The following is a 20047-nucleotide window of genomic DNA, read 5'->3' as shown; positions in this document are numbered from 1 at the left end:
TTGGTCTGGGACCCCGTTTAATAGACTTAATCATGGCATTGTATGATAACCCGGTTGCCAAAGTTAGAGCCAATTACACTCTGTCGAACGCCTTTCCCATCTGTAACGGGACGAGGCAGGGCTGTCCCCTGTCACCCATTCTATTTGTCCTCACCCTTGAACCCTTGCTCCGTAAAATCTCTGCCAACCCTGACATTCAGGGCATTAGGTCCCCATTAAAAGAATATAAGTACGCGGCTTTCGCGGATGATATTCTGCTTTTTCTCTCTAACCCGTTGATTACCTTACCAGTGGTGCTCTCAGAATTCAAACAGTTTCAAGTTTTGTCAAACCTTAAAATCAACTTGGCAAAATCTTTTGCCCTCAACATTTCATTGCCCCAATCGGTGGTAGACCAATGTAAAGAGAATTTTCCCTTTGTCTGGAAGAAAGACTCGATCACATACTTAGGCATTCAGATTCCTAAAGTTTTGTCGGAACTATTCGCTACTAACTTTCTTCCCCTTTTAAATCAACTGACAAAAGACCTCAAGGCCTGGGATAAACCAACATTTACTTGGTTTGGCAGGGCAGCAATCTTGAAAATGAACGCTCTTCCACGTATGCTCTACTTATTGCAGACGATTCCCATCCACATTCCTATGTCCTTTTTTGATAAATATAGGCGACTCTGCTCACAATTTCTATGGAGCAAGCGTAGGCACAGACTCAGTTATGCATTGCTTTCGCGCCCCAAAAATTTAGGGGGTATAGGCCTTCCGAACTTACATAGATACTATATCGCAACTCACTTGACGAGGATAGTGGATTGGAATGTACACATAGCAAATAAAGATTGGGTCTCGCTAGAAGCTTCTTTCTCAGATGTCCCCCTTGCCCCTATACCATGGATCCCCCTAAACCGTGTCCCCCCCAGCTTGATACAACACCCTCTTATAGGCCCGACTCTGAGTTGCTTCCACCAAACTTGCAAAAAATTGAATATCTCCTCTGCTCCAGGCCCCCTAACCCCCTTGAAATTTAACCCTGATTTCCCGCCGGGAAAGAGAACTGATTTTCTAGTAGACTGCTGGCCCATGAACCAAGTCAGAGCACATCAATTTTTTTACAAGGGTAAACTCCTACACAGAACTCAGCTTGTGCTCGGGAACGGAGAGGTTCCCATTCCCCAGTGGCAGTATTTTCTGTCTGCCTCATACCTACAGAGTATAGATAGAGACCACTGTTGCTCCCGTCCACTCTCCCCTTTTGAGCAACTATGTATCCAAACTGCTCCCCAATCGCGTCTTATTTCACACATACACACTCTACTCTTTACGAAACTTAAAGCGAATGATACTCCCATTTGTTCTAAATGGGAGAGAGACTTATCTATCTCACTGTCGGAAGATCAGTGGGAACGAATATTTGCTAACATCCACAAGGGGTCCTCCAATGTAAACACCCAAGAGAATGGCTTCAAGATTCAATCTAGATGGTACTACACTCCAGAAATTATACATAAGTATAAACCTACTACCCCTGAGTCCTGCTGGAGATGTTCCCAAGAGAAGGGAACCCTCTTACACATATGGTGGTCCTGCCCTCTGATCCAAACCTTTTGGAAGGAAGTACACCGTCTTACTGAGCAAATTTCTTCTTACACGCTGGAATTTCATCCTGCACTGTTCCTCCTGCATCATTCCAGCTTGCCACATTCCACCTATCACAAATCTCTTGGAATGCATTTAATAAATGCGGCAAAACAATGCATACCCATTCACTGGCAATCCTCCCGAGTTCCTACCATCAAAGATTGGTTTTCCAGAATCCAAAAGGTAGCTGACATGGAGAAGCTAATTGCAGCTTCTCACGATACCCCCTCTAAATTTAACACGAAGTGGGCCTGCTGGTCACATTTTCAGACCACGCAGGAATATACGTCCCTTATGACTTCCTAATGGGACGCTTTTCTTCAAATTCTTTCACCCGTACTCCTTGATTAGGTTTTATCATTCCCCTGCCCATCAGCGGGGAGGGACCAGAGATCTCCCCCTCACTCAGCTCATCTTCTCTCCTTACTTTCCACCCCCCCTCTACTCTTCGTTTTCCACTTTTCTTCCTATTCGTATCTTTATTCTATACCCTCTTCCTTCCTTTCCATCCCCGTCTATCCCTCCTTACCCCTCCTCCTTCCCCACCCCCTCCCCTCCCTCCCTCCTCCCCTCAGCCTTCTTCCTACCCTCTTAACCACCCCCCCCCCCCTCTCATCCCCTGACCCCCAACGATTACTTCAATATGACTTTAATTTTGCATCCATATGACTTTCTCTCCCTATGATCTGTATTTCCAGCTGTTACACAAGCCATCCCTCATGCAATGGTAACCAATATCTCAGAAACTGATTAGATTTCCACTTTCGCAACAAGCGTTTAATATAGTGTAATCGGCCTCCCTTTTGATAAGACTTGAGATCAGCAATTGGTTTCTCACAAAGAATTTGCCCCCATTCGGGGTTTTGGTTATCTACTTGTATTATGTTTATTAGACATGTATTGTTATTCGGAACTGTGTATCCTGTGGATGTTACATGTCAATTATTATCTGTTTTTTTTTTTTTTTCTTTCCTGTTCACATTCTGTTTAAAACAATAAAGTATTTGAAATAAAAAAAAAAAAAAAAAAAAAAAAGATTCAATAAACAAACGATTTTCCAAACTACGAATCATTATCACAAATGTCTATACATACATAAATAGCGAATTTCAACGAATAAGAACAAATGAATTCGACACTCTACGAATAATAACGAATTATCCGAAAACGTATTAACGTAACATAACGAATATAACAGAACGAAATTATGTATTTTACGAATGACAACGAACCAAAACTAAACAAAATTTTCCGTTGTGCACAAGTCTAATATAGAATAAACCCGTTAAGATATTATAAATACTTGTTTATGAGGCTAGTGATATTACATAGGGAGTAAGTATTCTCATGCCAAGTTATGGCCTGCTTATCCTGGGTTGAAGGACCTGTGATTTTTATTGTTGCCTCTTAGGGGAGCTGGTGGTGGGTTGCTCTGAATATAGTGACTATGTAAGGGGTTCTAATAAATTGTAAAATAAACTCATATCAGCCAGAGAATAAATAAAGGGCTTCACTTTGTTGAAATACTGTTACACACGATCGGAATTCTCGTCGGAAAAGCTCTGATGGTTTTCCCGACGGAATTCCAACGGAATTCGGCTCAAGCTGTCTTGCCTAAACACGGTCACATCAAATTCCGATCGTTTAGAAAGCGGTGACATACAACACGTATGACGGGACTAGGAAAAGGAAGTTCAATAGCCAGTAGCCAATAGCTTCCGTTTGGTAGTTGAATCTGAGCATGCGTGATTTTTGGCGTGTCGGAATTGCATACACACGATCGGAATTACCGATAGAAATGCTATATCAGGCAATGTTGAGCCTTGCATTTTTTTTTAATCAATAGATTTTTATTGAGTTTTTACGCTTAATATATGCATACAAGGGTAATGCAAAAGCAAAAGAGTAAGAAAACATTTGCTCGTCGTAAGGTGGTAGAACAACGCCATGTGCAAATTTGAGGAAGTTAACCGTACCGAAACTACAATGAGTATTCCTAACAATATATGTATTACCGTATTTCAGTAAAGTAGGGAAGGGAGGAACTGGCTCCCATCAGCACCCATAATGCCGCGTACACACGGGCGGACTTTTCGAGGGATTAAGTCTGACAGACTTCCGACGGAGTTCTGCCGGAGTTCCGACGGAGTTCCGACAGAGTTCTGACGGACTTTTCGACTGAGCGGACTTGGCCACACACAATCACACCAAACTCCGACGGATTCGAACGTGATGACATACGACTGGACTCGAATAAGAAAGTTCATAGCCAGTAGCCAATAGCTGCCCTAGCGTCGGTTTTAGTCCGTCGGAATAGCATACACACGAGCAAATTTTTCGGAGGGACCGGGTCCGGCGGAGTTCCGTCAGAAAAATTTGAAGCATGTTCCATATTCTAAAGTCCGTCAGACTTTTGCAAATCAAAAGTCCGTTGCAGCCCACACACGATCGAATAGTCTGACGGAATCATTCCGTCGGACTTTGGATGTTCAAAAGTCCGCTTGTGTGTACGGGGCTTTACGGGATCAAGACTGTGTCCAGGATTCAAGCCAGCCCCCCATCCTTAAATACAATCCAATCAATCGTATTGTTAATAAATTGTATGAAAAAACACTGATGCCGCATACACATGATCGGACTGTCCAGCGGACCAGAGTCCGTCGGACATTTAAATTGTGTGTGGGGTCCAGCAAACTTTTTCTTCCCAAAAGTCTGGCGGACCTAGAAATAAGACTGGCTTCAAATTTGTCTGCCGGACTCAGCTTTTATCGGACAATCTGTTCGCCTGTGTGCTGGTCCGATGGACTAAAACCAACGCTAGGGCAGCTATTGGCTACTGGCTATGACCTTCCTTATTCTATGCCATCACATTCAAATCCGTCGGACTTTTGGAGCGATCGTGTGTGGTCAAGTCCGTTCGTTTGAAAGTCCGGCGGACCTCAGCTGCAAAGTCCATGGGATTGTCCGCCGGACCAAGTCCGCAGAAAGGTCCGGCCATGTGTACGAGGCATAAGCCTTGTATTCTGATGGCAGGGAAGGCTCCCTACCTCATCAAAATACAATAACACGGCAGGTTCAACCCACTGGTTAAATTAAAAAAAAAGTGACTCATCTATGGCTAACCTTAGGCAAAAGCATAAATTGTTTATACAGATATAACTTAATTAGAAGGTCATATAGAAGGGCACACATAGAGGGCACGTGTAATAAATATTAATAAGATGTTGTCCTTCTGCCATGTACAGGACGGAACAAGGTTTTGGTGGTAATAGATGATCTCCAGGACAGCAGCTGGAGGACAAAGAATCGAATTCTGAAGTTTCAGTACAGCATCCCAAAGTACGCCCGGAATATGCTTCTTGTCTCTGAGGAAGAGAAGAAAAAGGGAGGAAATGAAGGAAAACTCCTGACTAGGTTGATAGAGATCATTGTGTCCCCTGCGGTGGATGAAGAAGGTACTTGTCTTTCAAGCTAATTGTGAAATGATCAATGTAATGGCCACCAATGTAGACTGCTTGTCGGCAGTTTGCATTCCATTTGGAGTGCTGTTGACATTTCTTTTGTTTTTGTCATTCTATTGCTACATTTCAAACATTTTTTTCATTTTATGCTAAAGCCAGAGTCAAACACCTTAAAGAATATAAGGAGTAGCCTGGCAACCCAACACAAACCATTATGTATATGTAGTTTAATCTTCAACAGTTGATGCAAATCCTCACAAAGGAATATGTACTAGAAAAACAAACGAGGTGGAATGCTTCTTAGCCCCCGTACACACGGTCGGAGATTCCGACAACCAAATCCATCGGATTTTGTCCGACAGATTTTGTCCGAAACTGTTGCATACACACGGTCGGACAAAGTTGTCGGAAAATCCGATCCTTCAGAACGTGGTGATGTTATTTCATTACGACGGGACTACGTTCAGGCTAGTAGCCAATAGCTTTGGTCTAGGAATTTGATCTGAGCATGCGTGGCGCTTTGTCCGATCGGAATTCTCTATACAAGATCAGACAAGGTCTGATCGGATCATGTTGTCGGAAAATTTTATAGCCAAGCTGGAAAACTTAGTCCGTCGGATATTCCAACGGAAACAGTCTGATGGAGCCCACACATGGTCGGATTATCTGACAACATGGTCCGGTCAGACATTTTCCGTCAGAATATCCGACCGTGTGTTCAATCAATGGGATTGATTTACTACAACTCTATTCTATGCATGGAGGTAAAAAAACCTTTTCTATGTAACAGTCCCCCCTCCAATACTTACCAGAGCCCCATCACGATCCAACAATGTGCATGAGATCCTCAGCTCTCCAGGGACTCTCCCTCCTCAGTGGCTAAGACAGCAGCTGCAGCCATTGGCTGTCAATCACAGCCAGTGAGCCAATGAAAAGATAGAGGGGGCGGGGCCGAGCCACGGCTCTGAGTGTGAATGGACACGCAGAGCCACGGCTCAAGCGAGCCTCTTCGGGTGCCATATTGCAAGCTGCTTGCTCTGGGGGCACTTGGCATTGAGGGAGGGGCCAAGTGCACTGGCGGGGGACCCGATAAGAGGAGGATCGGGGCTGCATTGTGTAAAAACACTACACAGAGCAGGTAAGTATAACACATTTGCTATTGTATTTATTTATTTTGTTGGCTACCATGCACAGCTGCACCAAATTTTGCACTCTTCAGTTTTAGTAAATCAACTCCATTGACTACTTGAGCGATTTATTTCACCCTATTTATAATGGAAAGCGCATAGATTTTCATCTTAATTACATGCCACATTCTTCATTCTATTCCAGTTGACTGCAGTGATATCTCAATGTACTTTGATTTCTGTCGAGAAAATAAAGGAATATTTCCTGTAATAAAAAGGTGTTAAGTGCTGGAATGTGAACGTCGTATACATTTTCTAACTGCATATATAACAACCTGAATGTAAGTAATAGGACAAAGAGTAAAGGTTTATCTTCTTGGTTCAACACAGGTCCTTGGGAAACTGATGGACATAATCCCGAAACTAATAAGCCAGAAACACTGACCATTAAAAATGATCCTGAAGATCTGAGCAATAGAAATGATCCTAAGACATCTGACACAGAAATTGGAGAATTTACTGACTGACAGAACGTATCCTGACCCTCCAACCCATGAGTGAATATTACCCTTACACACCAACTGGTGAATATGATCCTGGCCCCCCATTTGGAGGATATAATCCTGACACACGGATTGGTAGCTTTGATCCTTGGTAAAAAACCATCCTGAAATACCAACAAAAGAAAATAATCTTGAGGCTCCGACCTTCAGAAGTAATAACCAGGTCAACGAGCAATGGAGAGGTTAATCAACCAGCAGAAATAATCTAAGAACACCAAGTTTTGAAGACAACCCTAAAACAGTATTGCAGTGAAAATCTGTTCAGGCACAGAATGGAATTTTACAAAAAAATTCTGACATACAGACTAGAAATGACTGGTGAAAAAAAACTCATCCATGGGAAACCCGAGAGAGACGATTGGACCGTGGAAATACAGTAATGCGAATAAAATAACTCAAATATTGGGACTAGAGATAAGCACATTGATTAGCATGAATTCGGAATCAATTTATGCCACATACACACAAAATGCGACCGTGTGTACGCTCCATCAGAATTTACAGTAGCTGTCCGAATTTCCGCCAGGCAAAAATTGATAGCATGTTCTCAATTTTCCCGACGGAAAAACTTTCTATCGGTAATTCCGATCGTGTGTGTGCAATTCTGACACGCCAAAAATCACGCATGCTCAGATTCAACTACAAGACAGAAGCTATTGGCTACTGGCTATTGAACTTCCTTTTTCTAGTCATGTCGTACGTGTTGTACGTCACCGCGTTATAAATGATCGGAATTTGGTGTGACCGTGTGTAGTAAAGACAGCTTGAGCCGAATTCCGTCGGGAAAACCATCAGAGCTTTTTCCGACGAGAATTCCGATCGTGTGTACGCGGCATTAGATTGCAAATTTTCAAGTGTAAGGGGCAAAATGAAGGGGGTTTAATTTTTGTAAAGGGCAGGGTCTGCCCAATGGTTCTTAAAAAGATCATGTGATCTCCTTTCTGGGATTGGTACATGTGGAAAAGATGAGGCCAGCTGCAGACTCCCCTCAGCCAATCCCAGGAGTGCATGTAGAAGGCAGGGACACCTGAGGTGACAGATGTGACTTGGACAGGGGCGGACTGACAACTCATGGGGCCCCCGGGCAATAGGAGATTATGGGACCCCTGGGCAATAGGAGATTATGGGCCCCCCAGGCAATCAGAGATTATGGGGCCACACAGTATACACACACATTATACAATCACACAGTATACACATACATGTACACACAGTATACACAGACATGTTTCTATTGGCTGAGAAGGTACCGGAGAGGTGGGGCAGCTATAATCTCAGGATATTTAAACCAAAATGATGTCGGTTAGGGACATTTCAGAGACAGATGTAAAAAAAACCACAGCTTTTTACATACTGTCCCTAGTTTTACTGAGGCTGGCAACCCTGATGGGGCCCTCGGGCAATGCCCGAGTAGCCAAATGGTCAGTTCGCCCCTGGACATGGACCTCTAAATACCATGAGGTGAGATGAGCAGCATGGTTCCCCCACTTCTGTTCCTGTGAAGGCTGCCTAAAGCAAAATGTGAAGTTCCTCCATTGTGAGGATCCAATGCAATTCTGCCTGAGGGAGCATTAATCTGCTGTTGGGTGCTCCCCTTGGTGAATTGAAGGCCATAATTGTGAATCCTTGATGCAAGGTAGAGGATAACACTGACAGATATGATAAAAATATACCGTGCCAAAGCTAGCCCCGTTGAGCCTGAAACATCTCCATTAAGAAGCAGTTGTATTTCCAACATTTCCCTCATTAAAGTGAAAATGTTAAAAATGACAATCTCGTTGTGTGTGTGTGTGTCCTTTAATTCTCTATCTCTCAGTCATAAAATACATTTTTGTGGAGTGATCAAGTTGTTGTCCACCTGAGGTAAAATGGTCAATATTCAAGCAGTCAATAGTCAAGTGAAGTTCACCTAAAGAGAAATAGGCCTGGATACTTAAGCAAGGGTGGAGGGAACAATAAGAGAAGGTTTTGTATTAGGGGGGCACACAGGAAAGAAAATTGAGCAAACTAGTGTCTTGCTGAGAACAGGAAATGGGACTAGGAAGCAAGCTGACTGCTTAATGTCCCTATTGCACACATAATGTATGTGGAACACCCCCTAGAGAGCGACTGGTGAAATTAGCCTTTTTCCCCCAGTTAGAGCAGAGCACACACAGCCAGGCACATAGCATTTTCTTTACTCTTCCACTGGCTCAAATAAACAGTCCAGGGGTGTCTTTTTACCTTTTTATTGGAACATAGTGGAGTGAGGGAGCATGGGATACCCCAGAACTAAAGAAATGAACACTTGGAGGACGCCTTAACTATCTTGCTGCACTGTACAAAAAAAGTACCACAAAATCTCTAATGCTGACTGTGAATATGAATTCTCCCAGAGACCAAAGGCTATACACAATCACTGAATCTTCAGCGTATGGACCATCTACTCACGCAGCCGCAGGATCTTCAGTTGCCTCCTTCCAATGTCCACCAGGCTCTTGACAAGGAGGGGGATACAGACTCATACCACCAAAGGACAGCTGGACACTCTTTCTCCCAGCTTTCTCCTGGTTCTCTCCAGTGAGCTCCCCCCTGGCCCACATTGATTCCAGGACTAAGCTTGCAAATAGCCCCCACCCCCAGTTAAGCCTAGATGGGACCTTGTTTTCTTCACAAAGGCTTCTCTAGCACCCCTGCCCAGGGACAGAGCCCCCGCAGAGGGGTTTCCTCCAGCAGAACTGGACCCAGGAACACTCTGCCCCCTGCCTTAGGTAGACATGTGCAAAAGGAAAAAAATTGTTTCGTTTTAATTCGTTAATTCATTAATTTCGTTTAGTTATATTCGTTAACTTCCTTAAATTCGTTTTCGGATTTCGTTTAGTTTTCTACCGAATTCGAAAAATCGGCCACATTCGAAAATATTCAACCAAATTCGAAAATATTTCTACCGGATTCGAAATGATTTCAACATGATTTGATATTATTTCAACCGCATTCGAAAATATTTTGTGACCCGACTTTAGGGCCATGTATCTCGGGGTCACTTGGTGCTAGAAACCAATTTGGATATGTTGTAGTGCTATTACTATTGTGCTTGCATACCAAATTTGGGGTTTCTAGCACCAAGTGACCCTGAGATATGTGGCCCCAAATTCGGGTCACAACATGTCATTCTCTGCTACAGAAAAGTGCTTGACATATTGTCCATATCAGAGAATTACATTTTGCGACCCAAATTTGGGGCCACATATCTCAGGGGCCACGCTCTAGCTGTAAGTGGCCCTCGAGATATGTATCTCACTTGGTGCTAGGAACCCCATAACTTTTGGCAGGTGATGTGGCAAGTGGACAGTCCACAACTTGGTCACATGGCACCCGTGGCCGGTCACGTGGCACCCGTGGCCGGTCAAGTGGCACCCGTGGCAGGTCACGTGGCACCCGTGGCCGGTCAAGTGGCACTCGTGGCCAGTCAAGTGGCACTCGTGGCCGGTCACGTGGCACCCGTGGCCGGTCAAGTGGCACCCGTGGCAGGTCACGTGGCACTCGTGGCCGGTCACGTGGCACCCGTTGCCGGTCAAGTGGCACCCGTAGCAGGTCACGTGGCACTCGTGGCCGGTTACGTGGCACCCGTGGCCGGTCAAGTGGCACCCGTGGCAGGTCACGTGGCACTCGTGGCCGGTCACGTGGCACTCGTGGCCAGTCACGTGGCACTCATGACCGGACAAGTGTCACTCATGGCCAGTCACTTAGCACTCGTGGCCGATCACGTGGCACTCATGGCAGGTGTTGTGGCAAGTGGACAATACACAACTTGGGGCAGTTGATGTGGCAAGCGGAAAATACACAACTTGGGGCCAGTGATGTGGCAAGTGGACAATACACAACTTGTGGCAGGTAACGTGGGAAGTGGACAATACACAGCTTGTGGCAGGTGATGTGGAAAGTGGACAATACACAACTTGTGGCAGGTGATGTGGCAAGTGGACAATACACAACTTGTGGCAGGTGATGTGGCAAGTGCACAATACACAACGTGTGGCAGGTGATGTGGCAAGTGCACAATACACAATGTGTGGCAGGTGATGTGGCAAGTGGACAATACACAACTTGGTCACATGGCAGGTTACGTGGCACTCGTGGCAGATGTCATGGCACTTGTGGCAGGTGTCGTGGCAAGTGGACAATACCCAACTTGTGGCAGGTGATGTGGCAAGAGGATTATCCCCAACTTGGAGTTCGGGTTAGGTTTAGGGTTAGGGTTGGGGTTAGGGTTTCCCCTTGAAGAATAAGGCTTGGACTCAGTGATAGAATAAAAATAAATAGAAAAATAATATGTTATACTATTCTGTTCAATTGTTTTTCTAGTCTATCCTTTTGTATTCAAATCTTTTCTATTCTAATTAATTCTATAGGAAATTTGAATTTCGGAAGATGGTATATATATATATATATATATATATATATATATATATATATATATATTCATTCTATTGTGTTACTATATTATATTCTATTTTACTGTATTCTTTTTTAGAAATCGATTTATATTTTTTAGATTTTTATTCAAATTTGTTTTCAAATTCGATTCGACTAGAATTGTTATCGAATTCGATTCGACTCGAATTGTTTTCAAATTCGATTTTTCACGAATTTGAGTCGAATTTCGGCCGAATTCGGTTGAATTCGTTAGCATTGTAATTCGGTAATTCGGATGCATCCGAATGTCCGAATAATGAAAATTAGTCCGAATTTCGAATCAGAACGAAACGAAATGCACATGTCTAGCCTTAGGCCTCAGACTATTTATGCGTTCCCCCCACCACCTACTGGGCACACCTCCCCCAGGGATTGGCTGGAGTCCCATAACTATTCAGGCTGCTTTCCCACTCCTCCAGAATCCTCCAGAATGCAGGGGAAACAATCAGACCAGCAACCTTTGAAACACTGATTAGCCTAGAACAATCAATCCCTGCTCCACTGATTACAGAGGAGCTAAATTAAATTTACCTAGCGACCTGCTACACGTATGTGCTGTTATTTTATATAATCTTACATTTTCAACACAAGGAATACAGATCAGCATGTGTCCACAACTTGCTGGCTTATCTTGTCTGTTCCTGTACCAAATTACAACCAAATGATGGTGTGGCCTCAGCATTATAGCAATCATGCCTTCCCCAATAGAGAAAAAGCATCAATGTGAGAGCCAGATGGAAGGCTTCCCCGGAGAAGTTTGATCACCAGGCTTTGTATTGGATCCCCCTAATCATGCCTTGCATAGTGTTGTGTAATAATAATAGACACTAAAAGATGACAGATAGCCTTTACATTACTCACAATGAGAGAGTGAAAGTTCCACTTAATTTTTATTAATATGTATATAAAACATTGCTTTTAGTATATATCTCTAATATTTGCATCATGTTTAGTAGGTACGGTTTTCAGTGGACCCGTTTCCCAAGTCATTGCGGAAAGGGGTATAAACCCACCTGTCCCCACCATGGGTGGGTAACTCTGAAAACATTGATTCCACTTGTTTTAAAATTAGACCAAATATGTATTTTTTCATGGAAGATTTACTTTAACTCTCTCAGTCAACATTACATTTTTTTTATCCTTATCCTTATCCACTGCTGCTGTGTCTCAGCCAATCAGGAGGGAGAGCCGCTGATGGTTGAGACACTCATGGACCTCACTGGAGAAAGATGGGGCTCATATAAGTAATTAGGGGGTGCTGGGGTGGCTGCTAAACACAGAAGGCTTTTTATTTGAATGCATAGAATGCATTAGGATGAAAAAAAATCTTCTGCCTTTACAACTCCTTTAATTTCTGCTTTAATTACATGCATTTATGGAAACTATTGTCTGGGAATGGTGTGCAATTGATTTGGGGTCGGTCTTTGTTTCCTTGTGCTGGTTAACACACCTATTACTCTCACAGTCATTTAAGGCTGCATGTTGCTAGTAGTAAACACATGAACGCAAAGTTTGAGTTTTGTTCTCAGTAGGCTGTTTATACTATAGCTATAAAATGTCCCACATTAAAAGATTTTTTAGGAAAGGCAGGATTGAAGCCCCCATTGCAGCTCCACATTTTTGCATATTAAAAATGTCAAAATGTTGCTATTAAACAAAACAATTCAAAACATTTTTTTGATGCTCATTGTACCCAACATTATTTTTGAATACTTTCTTAATTACACAATTTTGAGAGTTTCTGTCTGCAAAAATGTGGCGCTGCAATGGAGTCCTCATTCCTGAAGTGATATTTTTCTGTAACTTAGACTAAAGAATGTAGCATGTGTGTAAATAATCAGCACAATCCTCTTTAGTAAACCAAAAATTGGGGCTCAGTGAATTGCTGGCCAACACCTAAAACGTATTACTCTGAGTGGATGGATGGATCTCAGATAAGAGCAGCATACTTGCAGGGAAACAAAACACACAACCCTAGTGTTCTCTGTTTAAAACTCTCATTTAATGTATAGGATAAAATATGGCACATACAAGAAATAGCACTATAGGCAGTGCTGACCAAATATCACTCCTCTTTAACAACCACTAGCAGGATAGCTAGGTGCAGAGATGTCCGTGGGGTGATATTATGTACAGGGTTCATAGTTACATAGTTACATAGTTACATAGTTACATAGTTAGTCAGGTTGAAAAAAGACACAAGTCCATCCAGTTCAACCAAAAAAAAAAAAAAAAAAAAATATACTATACATACATATACACATATACATACATACATATATACATATATATACACACATATATATATATATATATATATATATATATATATATATATATATATATATATATATATATATATATATATATACATATATACATATACACACACACACATACACACATACATATACCAGCCCATATACCCAATTCTATACCCACAGTTGATCCAGAGGAAGGCAAAAAACCCCAGCAGAGCATGATCCAATTTGCTAAAAGCAGGGGAAAAAATTCCTTCCTGATCCCCCGAGAGGCAATCGGATTTTCCCCGGATCAACTTTACCTATAAATTTTAGTACCCAGTTATATTACGTACACTTAGGAAATAATCCAGGCCTTTCTTAAAGCAATCCACTGAGCTGGCCATAACCACCTCTGCAGGGAGTCTATTCCACCTTTTCACAGCTCTTACTGTGAAGAAACCTTTCCGTATTTGGAGATGAAATCTCTTCTCCTCTAGACATAAAGAGTGCCCCCTTGTCCTCTTTGTTGACTTTAAAGTGAATAACTCGACACCAAGTTCCCTATATGGACCCCTTATATATTTGTACATGTTGATCAAATCCCCCCTTAATCTCCTCTTATCAAGAGTGAATAAATTCAGTTCCTCTAATCTTTCCTCATAGCTGAGTTGCTCCATGCCTCTTATCAGTTTGGTTGCCCTTCTCTGCACTTTCTCCAGTTCCCCGATATCCTTTTTGAGAACTGGTGCCCAAAACTGAACGGCATATTCCAGATGAGGTCTTACTAATGATTTGAACAGGGGCAAAATGATATCTCTCTCTCTGGAGTACATACCTCTCTTAATACAGGAAAGGACTTTGCTCGCTTTGGAAACCGCAGCTTGGCATTGCATGCTATTATTGAGCTTATGATCTACCAAAACCCCCAGATCCTTCTCCACTATGGATTCCCCCAGTTGTACTCCCCCTAGCGTGTATGATGCATGCATATTCTTAGCCCCCAAGTGCATAACCTTACATTTCTCAACATTAAACCTCATCTGCCACATAGTCGCCCAATTAGACAGAGCATTGAGGTCTGCTTGTAAATTGGTGACATCCTGTAAGGACGTTATTGCACTGCATAGCTTGGTGTCATCTGCAAAGGCGGAAATGTTACTCTTGATCCCAGACCCAATATCATTTATAAAGATATTAAAAAGTAAGGGTCCCAGCACTGAACCTTGGGGTACACCACTCATAACCTTAGACCATTCAGAGTAAGAATCATTAACCACTACTCTCTGAATTCTGTCTTTTAGCCAGTTTTCTATCCATCTACAAACTGATGTTTCCAAACCTGTAGACTTTACCTTACACATGAGCCGTGTGTGCGGAACTGTATCGAATGCTTTTGCAAAATCCAAATATATCACGTCCACCGCCACCCCTCTGTCCAAGGTTTTACTTACCACCTCATAAAAAGAAATCAGGTTTGTCTGACAACTTCTGTCTTTCATGAATCCATGCTGTCTGTTGCTCAAAATATTTTTTTCCTGCAAGAACTCATCTATGTGGTCTTTTATTAATCCCTCCAGTATCTTCCCAACTATAGAAGTTAAACTAACGGGTCTATAATTACTTGGTAAAGACTTTGTTCCCTTTTTAAATATAGGCACCACATTGGCCCTGCGCCAATCCAGTGGTACTATTCCTGTCATTAATGAGTCCCTAAAAATTAGATACAATGGCTTTGAAATTATAGAGCTCAATTCTTTTAGGATCCGTGGGTGGATGCCATCAGGTCCAGGTGCTTTCTCCACCTTTATTCTGTCCAAATATTTCTGGACCATATCACTTATGAGCCATTGTGGATTAGGGGCTGCGTCAGTACCACCCCCATTGTGGACATGAGCTCCCCCATGCTCCTTTGTATACACAGAGCTGAAGAAAGTATTTAATAAGTTAGCCTTCTCTTTGTCCCCAGTCACCCACTCCAGATTATTTTGCAAAGGGCCTACATGCTCAGACTTAACCTTTTTACTATTAATATATTTGAAGAATTTTTTGGGGTTTGTCCTACTGTCTTTTGCAATTTATCTTTCATTTTGAATTTTTGCATCCTTGATTTCCTTTTTACATATTCTGTTATATTCCTTGTAACATTTAAATGACACTAGCGTTCCTTCATTTTTATATTTTTTGAAAGCTCTTTTTTTATAGTTTATAGCTTTTTTAACTTTGGCCGTGAGCCACATCGGCTTTATTTTTAACCTTTTAAACTTATTGCCCATGGGAATATACTTTGCCGTGAGATCACAAACAAGCTTTTTGAAGAATTCCCATTTCTGTTCTGTGCCCATTGGTGCCAATATTCTCTCCCAGTCTAAGTCCTGGAGAGCGGCCCTCATCCTTGGAAAATTTGCTCTCTTGAAATTAAGTGTTTTTATCTTTCCCGTATGTGATTTTTGCTTACAGCTAACATCAAATGAAATCATGTTATGGTCACTGCTACCCAGATGTTCCTTTATCTGAACATTAGTAATACGTTCTGCATGGTTTGAGATTACCAGGTCCAACAGAGCATCATTCCTAGTTGGGGCCTCAATAAACTGTACCATAAAATTGTCCTGTAATAGGTTTACAAATTTTTGCCCTTTAACTGTCCCAGCAGTGCCATTACCCCAGTCAATTTCTGGGTAGTTAAAATCCCCCATTATTATCACTGTCCCAGCCCTTGCAGCCCTTTCTATCTGTGCAAGGAGCTGAGTCTCCACCTCCTCATTAACATTGGGTGGTCTATAACAAACTCCAATGATTAACTTTGAACTACGCGCATCTGTATGCAGTTCTACCCATAATGCCTCAGACTCATCACACTCTCCGCCCACCAGGTCCTCTTTCTCACTTGCTTTGAGATTATTTCTCACATACAGACAGACCCCTCCACCTTTCCTTTTTACTCTGTCTTTCCGAAAGAGTGCATAGCCAGGAATATTAATAGCCCAGTCATGTGAGGAATGAAGCCAAGTTTCAGCAATACCGATTACATCAAAGCTCTCCTGATACACCAGAGCTTCCAACTCGCCTATTTTGCTTGGCAGACTTCTGGCATTGGCAAACAAACATTTTAATGTATGAATATATTTTGACCGGTCACACACTATCCTCTTGGGTGTTCCAAGATTACAACTAGGACTTGCTACTATATTTACCTTGGGTTTATGTGCTTCGGTTACCCCACCACTAATGCCCCTAATATTACCCTCTGGAATATGCTCCACGCTGACTATCTCTGTCTCTGAACCCACCCCCCCATCACCTAGTTTAAAAAACCCTCTAACTTTTTGGCCATCCTCAATCCCAGCTGATCTGCACCCTCCTCATTTAGGTGCAGTCCATCCCTTCTATAGTACCGGTTGTCGACTGAGAAGTCGTCCCAGTCCTCCAGGAACCCAAACCCCTCCTTACTACACCAGCTTTTGAGCCACTTGTTTACTTCCCTAATCTCCCTCTTCCTTTCTGGTGTGGCTCGATGTACTGGTAGTATTCCTGAGAATACTACCTTGGAGGTCCTTTTCCTCAACTTAGCTCCCAAGTCCCTAAAATCATTCTTTAGGACACTCCATCTGCCTCTGACTTTGTCATTGGTGCCAACGTGCACCATGACAGCTGGGTCTTCCCCAGCCCCTCTCAGTAATCTGTCCACCAGATCCGTGATGTGCCGAACCCGAGCGCCCGGCAGACAACATACAGTTCGGCACTTCAGGTTGTTGTTACAGATTGGCCTCTCTGTCCTCCTAAGAATTGAGTCCCCTACCACCAGAATCTGTCTTTCCTTTCCCTTCTCCCCCCCCCCCACTCTCACTGGAGGAGTTCTTCTCCTGGCAGCTAGGAGAATCCCTCAGCTCCAGCAGTGCTGGTCCCTGACTGGGATCACCAATGTCACTCAATGGAGCGTACTTATTGGGATGCTCCAGCCCTGGATCGGCCTCCCTGGCACTTGCCCCTCTACCCTTCCTGACTGTCACCCATCTACTCTCTGCTACTGCCTGCACCTCCTCGTCTCCACCCACCTCTGTGCTGGCCCCCGCCGGCACCTGCCGTGTACGTTCCTGGCTCTCATTTAGGGTGGAGGGTCCTCTCAGTGCTGACAGTTGCTTCCCCAGATTCAGAACCTGGACTTCCAGGGAAACAATGTGCTTACATTTTGCACAGCAGTATTCACCCTCGATCAGATGATCAAGGAACGCATACATGCCGCAAGATGTACACCGAGTCGCCTCTCCACACCCGCCAGTCATCGTACCTATTAATTTAATGAGGATTAGAGATTATACCCAGTCCAAATTACATAACAACTAGCTTCCTGACACTAATACTCAACAAGACAGTACACAGGTACTCACAGACCACTGTGCACCCACAATACACAATTACTAATGATACACACACACTACTCAGACAACACTCAGGTACTCACACTACACAGGTACTATGACCCCTGTTATAACCTCCTGTTTTCAACTCTGGGTTTTAACTCACCACTTTGACCAGTTCCACTTAGACAGAGTTTTCACAAACTCAAGATGAGCAGGCTCAAATGAGTTCAACCCAAGCTTATATAGACCTCAAGCACCTGTGCCCAATTAAACCCTCCCCTTAATTAGTAGGCTGAAGGAAGGAAAGGAAGAAAAAAAACCCAAAAAACACTATTTAAAAAGTGACAGAAAAGGGTATAAAAGCTACAAGAAAAAGCCCCAAAAGAACCTAAAAATGCAACCCAGCAGTCACCAGCAGGCAAAAAGCAAAACTTATTCACACTCCACTCAAGGCTCCACTGTTCAGCTTGCAACCAGCAGTTTGGCGTTCCTTGTTCTATACTTACAGTACATTACCTCTAATCAGTGTTGCCCCCCCGCCTCCCCCCCAGGCAGTCACAATAAAATAAAATACATTTTATTACATGGCCCTTGGAGTTGCTTTGTGGCACAGTCCATTGCGCTGGACAGCTTCCTCCCGGCTTTGTTCTCAGTGTGAGAACAAACGTCACTTCTGGCAGGCTACAAAAAGATGGCTGCGCCACCGCTGTGAGGACTAATCCCATTGTGTTCAGTGGAGAGGAGAGGTCCCTCCCCTCTCCACTGAACACACAGAGAAAGCCAGGAACTAGCTGCCGCTGAAGGGGACAGAGACAGATGAGGCATGAAGGAGGGCTGTGCTGCCAGGGACACATGTGAGGAGGACTCTGCTCTGCAGATGGGGACACATGTGAGGAGGACTTCGCTGCTGATGGGGAAACTGATGTAAGGAGGGAGTTCACTGATGGGCACACAGATGTATGGAGGGGCTCTACTGATAGGGACACAGATGTAAGGAGGGACTCCACTGCTGGGGACACAGATGTGAGGAGCTCCCCGCTGCTGGGGGCACCTTATGTAAGGAAGGACTCTGCTGGGGGCACCTGATGTAAGGATGGACTCTGCTGGGGGCACCTGAAGTAAGGACGGACTCTGCTGGGGGCACCTGATGACATCTGGTGGCAGTCGACTTGGCAGGTGACACACTTAGGGCTCCCACTGATTCGGCATTGTGGTGAGTTTAATGATTTAATTTTATATTACAATGTAATTATAGGAATAATGAGCTTCAATCATCCTGACACCATAACAACCATGATGCCGGGATGATTGAAGCACACTAGGTGTTTGGAGTATCTTTATCTCTCTCCCCCTTCCTCTCCCCCCATCCCTCGTTCACCTCAGATGCTAACCACACCGCCTTAAAGCCGCCCCTTTTTAGTCACGCCCACTATGTCGCTGAACCCACGCCAATTTTCGCCCAAGTGGGAGGGGTCAAAAAGGAAGGGCAGGGTCTGCTGCCCCCCCATCCTAAAACTTCACTAGTCACCACTGCCTCAAATAGTCGGCACTTCCTCAGTAAGGGCCCCATGTCAACCCACAGTGATCTCTGCACCTAGCTGTCCTGCTAGTAGTTGTCAAAGATAGTGATATATGGTCAGCACTGCCTATAGTGCTATTTCTTGTAAGTGCAATATTTTATCCTATACATTAAATTAGAGTTTTAAATGGAGAACATTAGGATTGTGTGCTTTGTTTCCCTGCATGTATGCTACTCTTATCTGAGATCCATCCTTGCTTTGTGCACTGGTGGGCAGTCATATTGGAACAGGAAGGGGCCATCCCCAAACTGTTCCCACAAAGTTGGGAGCATGACATTGTCCAAAATGTCTTGGTATGACTCCTAAACCTTGTGGACAGCCTTCCCAGAAGAGTTAACACTGTTATAGCTGCAAAGGGTGGGGCCAAGTCAATATTGAACCCCACGGACTAAGACTGGGATGTCATTAACCACTTGCTTACTGGGCACTTAAACCCCCCTCCTGCCCAGACCAATTTTCAGCTTTCAGCGCTGATGCACTTTGAATGACAATTACGCGGTCATACAACACTGTACCCAAATGAAATTTTTATAATTTTTTTCCCACAAATAGAGCTTTCTTTTGGTGGTATTTAATTACAGCTGGGAGTTTTATTTTTTGCTAAACAAACAAAAAAAGATGCA

At 43.5% G+C, this 20047-nt stretch overlaps 1 protein-coding gene across 1 annotated transcript in view; it reads left to right on the top strand.

Moving 5' to 3' along the window:
• The window catches only part of LOC143923398 (uncharacterized), a 43464-nt gene extending 34906 nt beyond the window's left edge, over window positions 1-8558 (top strand). The window contains exons 9-10 of the mRNA XM_077447056.1: window positions 4880-5089; window positions 6613-8558. Coding sequence (XP_077303182.1) covers window positions 4880-5089; window positions 6613-6749 — 347 coding nt within the window. The 3' untranslated portion in view covers window positions 6750-8558. The remainder of the gene's footprint in view (window positions 1-4879; window positions 5090-6612) is intronic.
• The last annotated feature ends 11489 nt before the right edge of the window (window positions 8559-20047 follow it).

The sequence above is a fragment of the Lithobates pipiens genome, unplaced genomic scaffold, assembly GCF_037356315.1.
Source record: "Lithobates pipiens isolate NorthernLeopardFrog02 unplaced genomic scaffold, aLitPip1_a1.2 Scaffold_22, whole genome shotgun sequence".
In the NCBI taxonomy this organism is placed as follows: Eukaryota; Metazoa; Chordata; class Amphibia; order Anura; family Ranidae; genus Lithobates; species Lithobates pipiens.
The sequence above is the reverse complement of the archived record's forward strand: the minus strand, read 5'-3'. Positions and strand labels throughout refer to the sequence as shown.